Raw genomic sequence first — 12569 nt, forward strand, 5'->3', positions numbered from 1 at the left:
CCAGACAGCACCTGTGCACGAGTGCTGTTGTTCAGCCCCTTCCTTGCTGTATTGCCGATTAGGATGAGGCCTTCAAGGACACAGCCTTTGCGGTAGAGGTTGAAGGTGGCAAACACTGGCGGAAAAATCCAGTCACCAGTTGAGGCTTGGTGACCGTGTTTCTTCTCCACGAGGCCCTGCCTTTCCAGGACATTGCCTGAGCACAAGAACAGGCCCACACCCAGCCCTTCATTCCCCAGTGTCTGCCATAGGAACATGAGGGGGCGTTTGGTGAACTCTCTAGGCACCACCAGAGGCCAGAGGGCAAGCAGACAGGGGCTGACCTGTTTCCCATCCTGTCTCACCCCGCACCTGGGGAGACTGGTGCTACCCAGAAAGAGCACCCACGGATAAGACACATAGGCAAGGGAGGTGGGAGGTGGGGGCTTTCTATGCTCCCTCTGGTTTCCCGCTGCTAAAATTGCACTGCGTATTGCAACGTCAAATGTAGCCTGAGGGTGGGTAGGAAGGTCTCATTCACATCAGTGCAAAAAAAATTCAGGGAACATTGTTCATACAAATGGATTTCATACCACTGCCCCATCTCATGGATAGAAATATGTTTTAGTCAAGGTTTGTATGTTTTCTCACTGGACTAAAGCTTTCTCTTATAGACAGGCCACTGCTGCTTCTGTTAGAAAAGATTATCCTTACCTGAGGAACCCCTCTCTAACTTCATAGTGATCAGGGAACCCATTTTACTGAAGGCCTAATGGCTTCTATTAAAAATAACTGTGCTTTGGTAGAGCAATCTTTTCACAGTGCACTCTTGGGAGATGATAACCTTAAGAATCACACCTTGCAACCTGGAGATTTCGTATGTTGGAAAAGACACCTCCAGAAAGACTCTTCAACCTTGCTGAAAAGGCCCTTATCGGGAACTGCAAACCAACCCTTATGCTGCCAAACTCCAGGGAATAGACACTTAGATTCATGTGATGCAACTAAAGAAAGCACCAAACCGTGACGTGAAAGTAAAGATTTCCTGGAATTGAAGGAGATGACATCTGATGAGACAGCTTTCCCAAGATGTCCAGACCACACCTGTATACCTTTTTCTCACTGTTGCGTCTCTCTTTTTTTGTGGAAAGACAAAACCCTTGTCTGCATTTCCCAAGCCCTCATGGAAGGAGGAAACCTCTTCTTCTGATTATGGCCTTTCAGAAACAGCCTCATGATGATCCCAGGACAAGTTAATTTTCACTTGCTTTTTCTAAAGGGTTAGGAGGTTCAGAATTCACAAAAGTCTTTCCTTCATCTGAACTATTAACTGACTTTGGATTCTTATCCAAATGCATGGCTTCTGAATTTGCAACCTTACAGACTGTATTATCAATAACACATTTGGTTCCAAACGGTTCTTTGAGATAACAATATTGTTTTATTTTTATTTTTTTAATTATAAAGGATTTTGTTTATGTGAGAGAGAGGCAGAGAGAGAGAGCAGGAGCAGGGGAGAGGGGCAGAGGGAGAAGCAGGATCCCCACTGAGTAGGGATCCCTACGACGCGGGACTCAACGGCAGGACCCCAGGATCGTGACCTGAGCCAAAGGCAAACGCTTAACTGACTGAGACACCCAGGCACCCCTAACAACACTGTTTTAAAATGTCTTTGAAGTTTTGCTGTTTTGCAAAAAGTTCATCAGGTGTTGCTTCATGTTTATACTTGCTCTGTATCTTCCCAAACACACTCGGTTAATTCTTTCAGTGAGTGTGCTCTTGCAGTATTCACTATTCCATGTTCATGGCCACTTTAAGCAGAGACTTCTAGGAGGCATACATGACTCTGGGTTTGCCTTCATAAGGAGAAACTTTCTCCCCTAAGTCGGAATAAGTGCCAATAGATATTTCAGCTGGCTACTTTCAGACCTAGCATCTTGATTTAGAACCATCATACAGTTTGAAATTATGTTACTTCTGTTTTGTATAATTGTTTTAAATTTCATATTTTGCTCCCTATCAAACTTAAAAAAAAAAGCTTGATGTACCCAATAAGGCTATCTGGCTCAACCCTTCAAGATGATTTCCAACATTTATGACCTTGAGAAGATACAGACTGTAGACGGAAAGTACCTAAGGTTTCTCCCTCCTAACCTTCCCGGTTGCTCAAGTGTGGCTTTAAGTGATTCCCAACTGCTATGCACTTTCCTTCCAGTGTAGGACATGACAGCCAGAAAAGGTCCTTCCTGGTACTGAAGGACAAAACCACTAAATATAAAGAAACTGAGCATTGATCAGTGATGCTTTCAAAGAAAGATCTTGATCAAAAGGGGAAATGTGGAAACTAATAAAAGGAAACCTCATTTAAAATGGAATTGGGAGGCTGGCAGGGGGAACTCTCACACCCCCCACTAGTTATCCATTGCAGACTCACAGGAGGAAATGGATCTTGCATGTGGAAACTACTATACTAATCCAGCAAGGGGAATAAAGATTTCTTTCTCCCTCAGCAACAGCCCAGCCAACAAGAGACTGTCACAGCTTAGCCAGTGAGAAGCCACTATACTTCAAACCTCCAGTTTACTCCAATGGACATTTAGTTTGTATCAGCTCCTCCCAACCCCCCCTTTCCTCTATAAAATTGTTCCTCTCCTCTGTTCTCTGGGTTTTCCTGTGGTTTTGCCATAGTTTGCTTGTCCCAGATTGCAATTCTCAGCTATTCCCAAATAACCCCCGCCCATTTTTTGGCTGGTAAAATAACTGGTAGTTTTATTTTTAAGGTTAACAATTCCACCAAATGATGCGGGTTTATTGCAATGTCACACATACACATTTATTCACTCAACAAACACTGCCACCTCTTCTGCGCCAGGTCCTGTATGGTGTACCAAGGATACAGATATCAGAAGAGATCCCTGGGGCACCTGGGTGGCTCAGTCAGTTAAGCATCAGACTCTTGATTTCGGCTCAGGTCATGAGATCCAGCCCAGCATAGGGTTCCATGCTCAGTGGGGAATCTGCTTCTCTCTCTCTTCCCCACGCCCCCACCCCCGCCCCGCTCCTCCCCCTATTCATGCGCTCTCACGCGCTCTCTCTCTCTCTCTCTCTCTAATAAATTAATAAATCTTAAAAAAAGAAAAAGAGGAAGCGGGGCGCCTGGGTGGCTCATTCGTTAAGCATCTGCCTTCGGCTCAGGGTGTGATCCCAGCGTTATGGGATCAAGCCCTGCATCAGGCTCCTCCGCTGGGAGCCTGCTTCTTCCTCTCCCACTCCCCCTGCTTGTGTTCCCTCTGGCTCTGGCTGTCTCTGGCTGTCTCTCTCTCTGTGTCAAATAAATAAATAAAATCTTAAAAAAAAAAAAAGAGGAAGCGATCCCTGATCTCTCAGGAGGGTAAGTATTGGTTCAGAGGTGGGCATAGAGAACTGTGGGAGCCTGATGAGGGGTATCTCACCTGTGGTATCCTGAGTGTTATCTGTGGGGTAGGGTTGCCAGATTTAGCAAATGAAAATACAGGCTACCCACTCAGATATGAATTTCAGATGAATAACAAATAATTTTAATATAAGTATGTCCCAAATATTGCATGAGAGATACTCATACTAAAAATTATTTGTTGTTCATCTGAATTCAAATTTAATTACTGAGTACCCTGTATCTCATCTGGCAGCAAGACTGTGGGTGGTATTGATGAGGGAAACAAAGGCAAGAGAAATGTAGCTTAAATGAAATCTCCTTACTACAGTTTACAGCCCACTGATAGATACCTGAAACATACAGAACGTGAGCTTACTCAGGGAACTCATGGCTGCCTTAATGCCTTAATGTTTCCATTTTATTAAAGACTAAAATAACTTCATCTTTTAAAACTTTTAGTTTATTTAAATTCAATTAATTAACATATAGTGTATTATTAGTTTCAGAGGTAGAGTTCAGTGAGTCATCAGTTGCATATAATATGCAGTGCTCATTACATTACATGCCCTCCTTAATACCCACCACCCAGTTACTCCATCCCCCCACCCACCACCTCTCCAGCAACCCCCAGTTTGCTTCCTATAATTAAGAGTCTCTTATGGTTTGTCTCCCTCTCTGATTTTGCCTTATTTTATTTTTCCCTCCCTTCCCCTGTGATCCTCTGTTTTGTTTATTAAATTCCACATATGAGTGAAATCATGTGATAATTGTCTTTCTCTGATCGACTTATTTTGCTTAGCATAATACCCTCTAGCTCCATCCATACCGTTGCAAATAGTAAGATTTTTTTTTTATATTGTGTGTGTATATGTATATATATACCACATCTTCTTTATCCATTCATCTGTTGATGGACATCTGGTCTCTTTTCATAGTTTGGCTATTGTGGACTTTGCTGCTATAAACACTGGAGTACAGGTGCCCCTTTGGATCACTGTGTTTGTGTCCTTTGGGTAAATACTTAGTAGTGCAATTGCTGGGTCATAGGGTAGCTCTGTTTTGAACTTTTTAAGGAACCTCCATACTGTTTTCCAGAGTGGCTATACCAGCTTGCATTCTCACCAGCAGTGTAAGAGGGTTCCCCTTTCTCCACATCCTCGCCAACAGTTGTTTCCTGACTTGTTAATTTTAGCTATTCTGACTAGTGTGAGGTGGTATCTCATTGTGGTTTTGATTTGTATTTCCCTGATGCCGAATGATGTTGAGCATTTTTTCATGTGTCTGTTGGTCATTTGTATGTCCTCTAAAAGTAACCTTATCTTAACAGCAGCTAGCCCCTCAAGGTCCTGAAAGCCTTGCTTCCAAATTCCTTAGAGACTTAACGCTATCCCTAACCCCCACTAATTAAAAACTATATAATCAGTCACTCCTCACAATCCCAGGGCAGCTCTTTCTGCCCACGGGTCCTGTCCCCATGCTATAATAAAATCACCTTTTTGCACCAAAAATGTCTCAAGAATTCTTTCTTGGCCATTCGCTCACAAACCCACAAACCTCCAAATTTCATCAGTATCAAGTAGTGCATTGTTGCTGGATAGTACAGTGTTAAACAGACTGAAGTCAGACAGCAGGGAGCAGATTATGGAGAGCACTGAAAGCAAGGGGGAACCACTGAAAGGGTTTAAAACAAGGATGATAACATAATAAAATTTGAGTTTTAGAAAGAGGCTTCTGCCGGATTCTTGAAGGATCCTTTTAAGGGGATAATTGTGGGATCTGACCAGTTGCAATAGTACAGACAAGAGATTCGGGGTGGTGATAATCAAAAGCTAGGAAAGAGGAGGTGCCAGATTTAAGAAGTATGTAGGAGTTAAATCAATAGGATCTGGCAATTGATTAGAAAGAATGAAGAGGACATCAGTCACAAGATCCAGCTTGTGTGCCTGGGGAGATGATATTACTATCAACTGAGATAAAGAAGGTTTAACGGGCAATGATTGAGTTTAGTTTAGAACATGTGTTGTAGATGCCTGAGGGACATCTGGTGTAGGGGGCCCGCATATGATTGGCTACCTCATTCTGAAGTTCAGTGGAGAAGGTGACCTGGAGGTAGAGACTGGGAAGTCCTCAGCAGAGAGGCAGTATTGAAACTAAGATGGTTGAGATCCCCAGAGACAGGGGGTGCAGAAGAAAAGGGGGTGCAGGGAGAAGACCAAAAGGAACAGTCAGGTAAGTACGAAGAACCAGGAGAGTTAGGTGTCATGGAAACCAAGGGGGAGTTAGTTCTAGGAAGAGGAAATGATCGAACATGGCAAAATGCAGCCAGAAAGTTCTGATTATACCAAGACTAAACAATGGCTGTTGATTTGGGCAATGGTAAAGTCATGATGAACTTAGGCTGGAATCACACAAGTTCATTCAGACATCAGTCCTATTTATTCAAATGGTAAACACTCAGCCAGCATGCATCCTCAGCATGTTCTCAGATTCTGGCCACATTCTCATGTTCCACACACGCCTTCAGAATTTATTTATTTATTTATTATTTAAAAAGATTTTATTTATTTATTTGACAGAGATAGAGACAGCCAGCGAGAGAGGGAACACAAGCAGGGGGAGTGGGAGAGGAAGAAGCAGGCTCATAGCGGAGGAGCCTGATGTGGGGCTCGATCCCGGAACGCCGGGATCACGCCTTGAGCCGAAGGCAGGCGCTTAACCGCTGTGCCACCCAGGCGCCCCACGCCTTCAGAATTTAAACCATTCATTCAAATTGTGCCCCAACAGTTACATATTTGGATGCTCCCCACCCTCATCATTTGGGGTCCTTTATATTTGCCAATGCCACCTTGGAGTCAGCTGGAGCCAGTGCAGCTCTGTCTTTGCAGGGGTAATGGCAGGCACCCCCAAGGGTTAAATGGGTTATCTTGCAGTTTTTCTCTCCCAGGGATGAAACCACCTTTGTTTTTCTCTCATCTCCTAGTAGGGTTAATACCACCTGGGGATTGTGAAGTAATGCTGGATGTTGCTGGTTCTGGTGACATGCTCCTTTGCTCACTTCTCGCCCACGTACACCCAAAGTGATGATTATCTGTTGTGTACAAAAGTTGGGTTTGCTCAGTTCCCTATTTTCTAATGATCTTAAGACAGAGGTGTGTACAATAAAGAGAGAGGATGCTCAATGCCACAAACGCCCAAGCAAATGGGAGGGGCTGGGACCCAGAGCCCAGTGGGAAGGGCAAGCCCCGAGCAGGACTCTCTTCTCTGAGACTCAAGGAAGAAATAGTGTGGGTAGAGACAATATTGAAGGTGACAAGAGAGGAAGTGTTCATTTAACGGCCTCCATTCGCTCTAAACACAGGAGTTCTTAACCCAGGGTCCACAGCCCCTTCGGAGACTGTAGGGAGAAGTCAAGCAGCCTGTGGACTTGGATAGAGGGAAATTGCATCTTTGTTTTCACTATCACCAACACAAGTGTAGTACGTCCTTCTAGGGGATGTGAGTAACAATCTACAATAGTATTAGCAGTACCTGTGGTTTTGTTACCAGTGGAAATCAGATTTTCTTAGCCTATCAGGGTTGTTACAGATCTCTCGAAATAATGTCATTATTTTGAAATCATGGTAGTCATGAGACCTGTTGATAGAGCTTGGGATTTAAGGTATAAATAAAGAAGCACATATATTACTAGATTACAGATGTGTTTCTTTTTATTTTGGTAATTATATTTCTTTTGTAATCTTGTTTTTATATCCTATCTAATGCATGCATTATTCTGGGAAGGGATTCCTTAGACTTTGCCAGACCGCCAGAGGTTTCCACAGCCTAAAAAAGGCTAAGAGACACTGCTCTGAAGAGTAACAATAGCTAACATTTACATAGCTCTCTCTAAAGGCCGGGTACTGTTCTGATTACCCTTTTTTCTTACATAGTCATTCACTCATTTATTCCTAACAACTCTACAAGATAAGTGCTTTGATTATACCCATTTTATGGAAGAGGAGATTGAGGTACAACAGTTAAGTAACTTGCCCAAGGTCATTCAGCTAGTAAATGATGGAATTGAGATTCAAACCCGGGCCTTCTAGCTTCAGAGTCTGTGCTGAAAAGTCAAGAAGTTGAATTAGTAGGATGTCAAGGGACAAATGGGTGGAGGGTACCAGCAAGAGTGGCTAAAGAGATAAGGGGAATGAGAGAGGGTCTACACTGGCCAGAAGAAAAGTAGGAAGAGGTGGCTAGGTTGAAAGAAAATGGAAAGATCCATGGAATAACAGGGTTCAAGGAGATAAAAGAAGTGGTGAAAGGGAGGAATGCCAAAATGACTGGGACAACATGTTCAGAGTGAGAGATGGTGGTGTGTAGATGCCAGGGAAGTGGGGGAGACATTCCAGGGCATGGCAAGGTTAATAATGTCTCCTACACAGAAGTGGTTAAAATCAAGAGGAGGTGAAGGTCCCTGGAGTTAAACAGATGAAGGAATCATGAAACTAGTCCCCAAATTCTCCCAAGATTGATTGATTGATTCATTCATTCATTGGTATTGACTGTCTAGTACATGCCAGGCAGTGCTCTGGGGATTGGGTAGCCAAGAGGTGAACCAGTAGGGGAACACCCTGCCACCGTGGGGCTTACCTTCTAGCAGGAAGAGAACTACACAGCACACACACATGCACACACAAATAAGACTGGGTTAGACAAGGCTCAAAAGCCTTTAGGCACAATTCCATGACCCCAAAAGTTCTGAAAAGCGTAAGGTTGTTTTTTCACACTTTGGAGCCCAAACCCATTAGGCGACAAAACCTGACCTGAAGTAATGTGAGGCTACCTATAGTCTTGTTTCACACTTAGTGTTAATGTTCATGCTTTTAACTCTGTAAATATTAATGCTTAATTATAAGTGATGCTCTCTACCTTTCTCAGTAGTTATGTAGTATAGAGTATATGCCATATATAGAGTTATGTAATATGGAGTAGGTCTTCCTTTGTAAAATTGGAAAACAATCTGAATTCCAAAACACACCTGGCCCCAAGATTAGAAAAAAGATTACGGGCCTCTAAGTGCTATGCAGAGAATTCAAATATGCAGTGTGTTGGTTCACAAATTGGCCTCTGTACATGGAGAGCATGGAGAGACCAAAGATAGAGGCAGATTGCTCCAGATTGGTAGGTGGCAGATTTAACAAGCAAGGGAATTTACATACAAGGCTTGTCTTGGACAGCTGAAAGATGAGTAGATCTCTGCACCCACTAACTGGAATCTTAAAAACTTATATAGAGGCTTTAGCTGGGTTCAGTCATATGTTCAGTCCAGATGGTCTCAACAACATCTTACTCTCTCAAGGCTATGTCCCTGGAATGGCTCCGGCCGTGGGAACATTGGGCAGAACATACATTCCAAAGGCAGGGGAAGGGGTGAAGAGATACCCATTGCCAGCTCCAGCTCTTAGGTCAACCAGTAGTCACCTCCTCGATACACTCCTCCAACACCATGGGATAATAACGAGGTGTGCACAGCTTGAGTGGTCAGGGAGAGGAGGTAACGTTTAAGCTTAGTTCTAAATGATCAAAAAAAGAAGAAAAAAAGGCTGCCATGCGAACATCGGGGAGAGAGAATTCAAAGCAGAGGGAACAGCTAATGCAAAGATGAACACAAAGAGGCCATGTGGCTGGAGCATACTGGACCCAGGGAAGGGTGCTATAAATTGCTGGGAGGACTTCATGTAGTTGGAAAGATTGTGAATCTTGTACTAAATCCTTTGAGGAATATGTTATAGTGACCGTGAGTGTGGTGGTTATCAACAACTAGGAGGCCCGGAGGGAAGTCTTTCTGGGTGGGAAAGCATGTGGGGAGATACTTCAGATAGAGGTTGGTGCTGAAAATGTAGACTAAGATTTATGGCTTGAAGACCTTGGCTTGGGGAAGAGTATAAAAGGAAGTCAGATTAGGTAGATTAGGTGGGCTCGAGATTCTAATCGGGATGCTGCCTGAAAGATGTTCTAGGATGACCGAAGACCTGGGTCTAAAATGACAGTGTCTGGTTGAGGTCCACTCAGCAATGTGTGATTTGGACTTCAGGATTTAAAATAGGTTTGACACAGATAGAGGACAGTAGAAAAGACTGAGCTGATGAAAGATGTTTTTGCTTCTCTATTTATGGCTCTCTGAGCTTGTGCTTCTCAAGAATGTCTGTCTCAGAATGTCTGTCTCCTAGCTTCTCTGTCTCTTAGTGGCTCTCCACATCCATATCGCTGTGATCCTGTCTGGCATCTCTGTTCCTCTCAGTCTCCTCCTTAACATATTTCTCCTTGGTGGCTCTCAGGATTTCCATCTTTGGATATCCATGTCTATGTCTCAGAATCTTGTTCTCTGTCCCTTCCTTTGTGTCTGTACTGTAATTACCTTTTCCCTCAACTGAACTGTGTCCTTCTGGAAGGCATGAACCTTTTAGTATTCCTCTTGGTATTCCCCGTGATCCGCACACAGCCTCTCCTCCTGAGAGGAGTCTCTCCTATGTTTATGCTTCAATGAAGGCTTTTTCTGAGGAGTAAGGAAAACTCTCAATCTTCTGTCCGCCTACTCCCCGCCGAGCTGGCCGCCTGCCCAGAGACCAGCTGGAGAGTAGGTCGGAGAAGGTGGTTGATACTGTACTGCGCCAATCGGGTTCTTTGTCCAGTTGAAATAACTCTGGAGGCACCTTGCGGGCGGCCTCGCCCTCTCGGCGGGGGACGCGAGAGGCTGACGCCACGCCCCAAAGACTTGCTCAGCGGCCCGCCCCCTCGCCCTCCCCACCACCCGCTTCCGCCTCGGCCAATCAGCGCCTGCCCGACCGTCCTGCCCGCGGAGAGTTCGGAGCAAGATGGCTGCGGCTTGCCGGGGCGTGAAGGTAGCGGGGTCTTTGCTCCACCTGGTCGCTCCGCTGCGCCAGCGGGGACCACGCGGCCGTGGATCTAGGGGGGAAGAGATGGGTGTTGGGAGAAAGGGTCACACTTTTCTAGGCCTGGTAGTGCGGCGGTTGGGCTCGGAAGGTGAAGGTCAACTCCGAAGCATATGTGTGTGGGGTGACTGGGTGGGCTCTCTGGGGGTGAGACACCAAGTCCTGTCCTGAAGGAGAGGAAACACACGTGGGTCACACCGCCGTCGCAGAAGCCTGGAGAACAAAGGAGCCTCGGTCGCTGATGAAAGGGTGGGGGTGGTCTGCACAGTGTACCGTTCACCGTTCCTTTCTTTACAGGGCCTGGTTGCTCTAATAACCGGAGGAGCCTCTGGTCTAGGTCTGGCCACGGCAGAGCGACTGGTGGGGCAAGGGGCCACTGCTGTGCTTCTGGACCTTCCCAACTCTGATGGGGAGATCCAAGCCAAGAAGTTAGGAAAAAGCTGCGCCTTTGCCCCAGCTGATGTAAGTGTGGGCATGAGGTCACAGAAACCGGCCTGGGAGCCCATGGGGTCCCCTTCCCTAAGGGTGCTATCTGTGTGGACAGTGGACCCATCTCCTTGTCCCTTTTGGCCTGAGCCATCCATCCAACACTGTGGGAGCACCTGCAATAAGGAATGTACAAAGCCTGGATCCACAGCAGTGGGGATGGGAATTGGATATATCAGAGTCTCCAGGAGGGGGTATGCATAGTTTGAAAATGCATATTGTGCCCTGTAATTTTATATTTACAAAGTTGAAAAACTTTTCATGAAACAAACTACAAAAAAAGCTTGATGAAATCATCTTAGCAGGTAGAGGTACAAAAGAGCTAGTTTATCATATCAGTAATTCTCGAAATGCTCTGGTCCACAGAAATCTCCAGGGGTATGTGAATTTATCAAAAGAGGGTATAGGTTTGAAAACAGTTTTGAACACTACAGCACCTAACATTTTCACTTTTGCCCCACTCTCATGTTTTCTTTCGGCGTCATCCTTGCTTACACAGTTCTGTTGTTACTCAAAGACTTGGCCTGCGCTCCCTTTACCCAGGTTTAGTGGTGAGTGTGCGTGCTGGGAGATGAATACCTTCTCCACCTCTCCCTTTGAAGGTGACCTCAGAGAAGGACGTGCAAGCAGCCCTGACTCTAGCCAAAGAAAAGTTTGGCCGTGTGGATGTGGCAGTCAACTGTGCAGGCATTGCAGTGGCCATCAAGACATACAACTTAAAGAAGAATCAGGTCCATGCCTTGGAGGACTTCCAGCGAGTTCTCAATGTAAGGCCTTGGAGGTTCCCTAGGGGTGTGAGTAAAAGGTATTTGGCTGTGGGTGCCTCCAAAGCTTTTAGGGGACAAAAGGTCCTACACCATGTCTCTACTGGTCTTTCAGGTGAATCTCCTAGGCACCTTCAATGTGATCCGCCTGGTGGCTGGTGAGATGGGCCAGAATGAACCAGACCAGGGAGGCCAACGTGGGGTCATCATCAACACTGCCAGCGTGGCTGCCTTTGAGGGCCAGGTGTGTGGGAAAGGGCAAGGCTTGTGCCATCTTGGTGACTTGTTAGGGCCCTTCACGTATGAATGACCTCTACTCCTTCTCCAGGTTGGACAAGCTGCATACTCTGCTTCCAAGGGGGGTATAGTGGGCATGACCCTGCCCATTGCTCGGGATCTGGCTCCCGTGGGCATCCGAGTGATGACCATCGCTCCAGGTAGAGATACTCCCTCCCTACCACACCTGGGATTGGGTAGGATTCATGGGCAGTTGAGAGGGGAAACTGTCTACCAGCTAAGCAGCAATAGCCTTCCATTTCTGAGCATTGGGAAGTACCATAGGTAGGGCTAAGGTGAGGGGGGAACCAGGTAAATATGAAACGAAGGGTGGGCTTCTGACTCTGCCTGTCTTGTCTAGGCCTATTTGGCACCCCGCTGCTGACCAGCCTCCCAGAAAAAGTGCGCAACTTCTTAGCCAGCCAGGTGCCCTTCCCCAGCCGAATGGGTGATCCCGCTGAGTATGCTCATCTAGTACAAGCCATCATTGAGAACCCATTCATCAATGGAGAGGTCATCCGGCTAGATGGGGCCATCCGCATGCAGCCATGAAGGGAGAGGGCAGAGAAGACACATGCTCTTCTGTCCTTGCTTCCCTTGGAGTACTTTACTGCAGCCTGGGAGGATGTCCCAGAGCCATCTTGGAACTCTGCCCAGCAGTCACACTCTGTGCCTAATAAAGTCTCTATTTCTCACACGTGCGTAACACTGTGTGCT

At 45.8% G+C, this 12569-nt stretch overlaps 1 protein-coding gene across 1 annotated transcript; it reads left to right on the forward strand.

Annotated features, from left to right (window-relative positions):
• The first annotated feature begins 10151 nt into the window (after window positions 1-10151).
• On the forward strand, window positions 10152-12547 carry HSD17B10 (hydroxysteroid 17-beta dehydrogenase 10). The gene is made up of 6 exons (XM_040631335.1): window positions 10152-10275; window positions 10624-10788; window positions 11415-11579; window positions 11692-11820; window positions 11905-12013; window positions 12214-12547. Exons 1-6 carry the CDS (start codon window positions 10249-10251, stop codon window positions 12402-12404), a joined length of 786 nt encoding a protein of 261 aa, XP_040487269.1. The 5' UTR covers window positions 10152-10248; the 3' UTR covers window positions 12405-12547.
• Window positions 12548-12569: the final 22 nt, after the last annotated feature.

This window comes from Ursus maritimus (genome assembly GCF_017311325.1).
Source record: "Ursus maritimus isolate PB19 chromosome X unlocalized genomic scaffold, ASM1731132v1 scaffold_X1, whole genome shotgun sequence".
Lineage (NCBI taxonomy): Eukaryota > Metazoa > Chordata > Mammalia > Carnivora > Ursidae > Ursus > Ursus maritimus.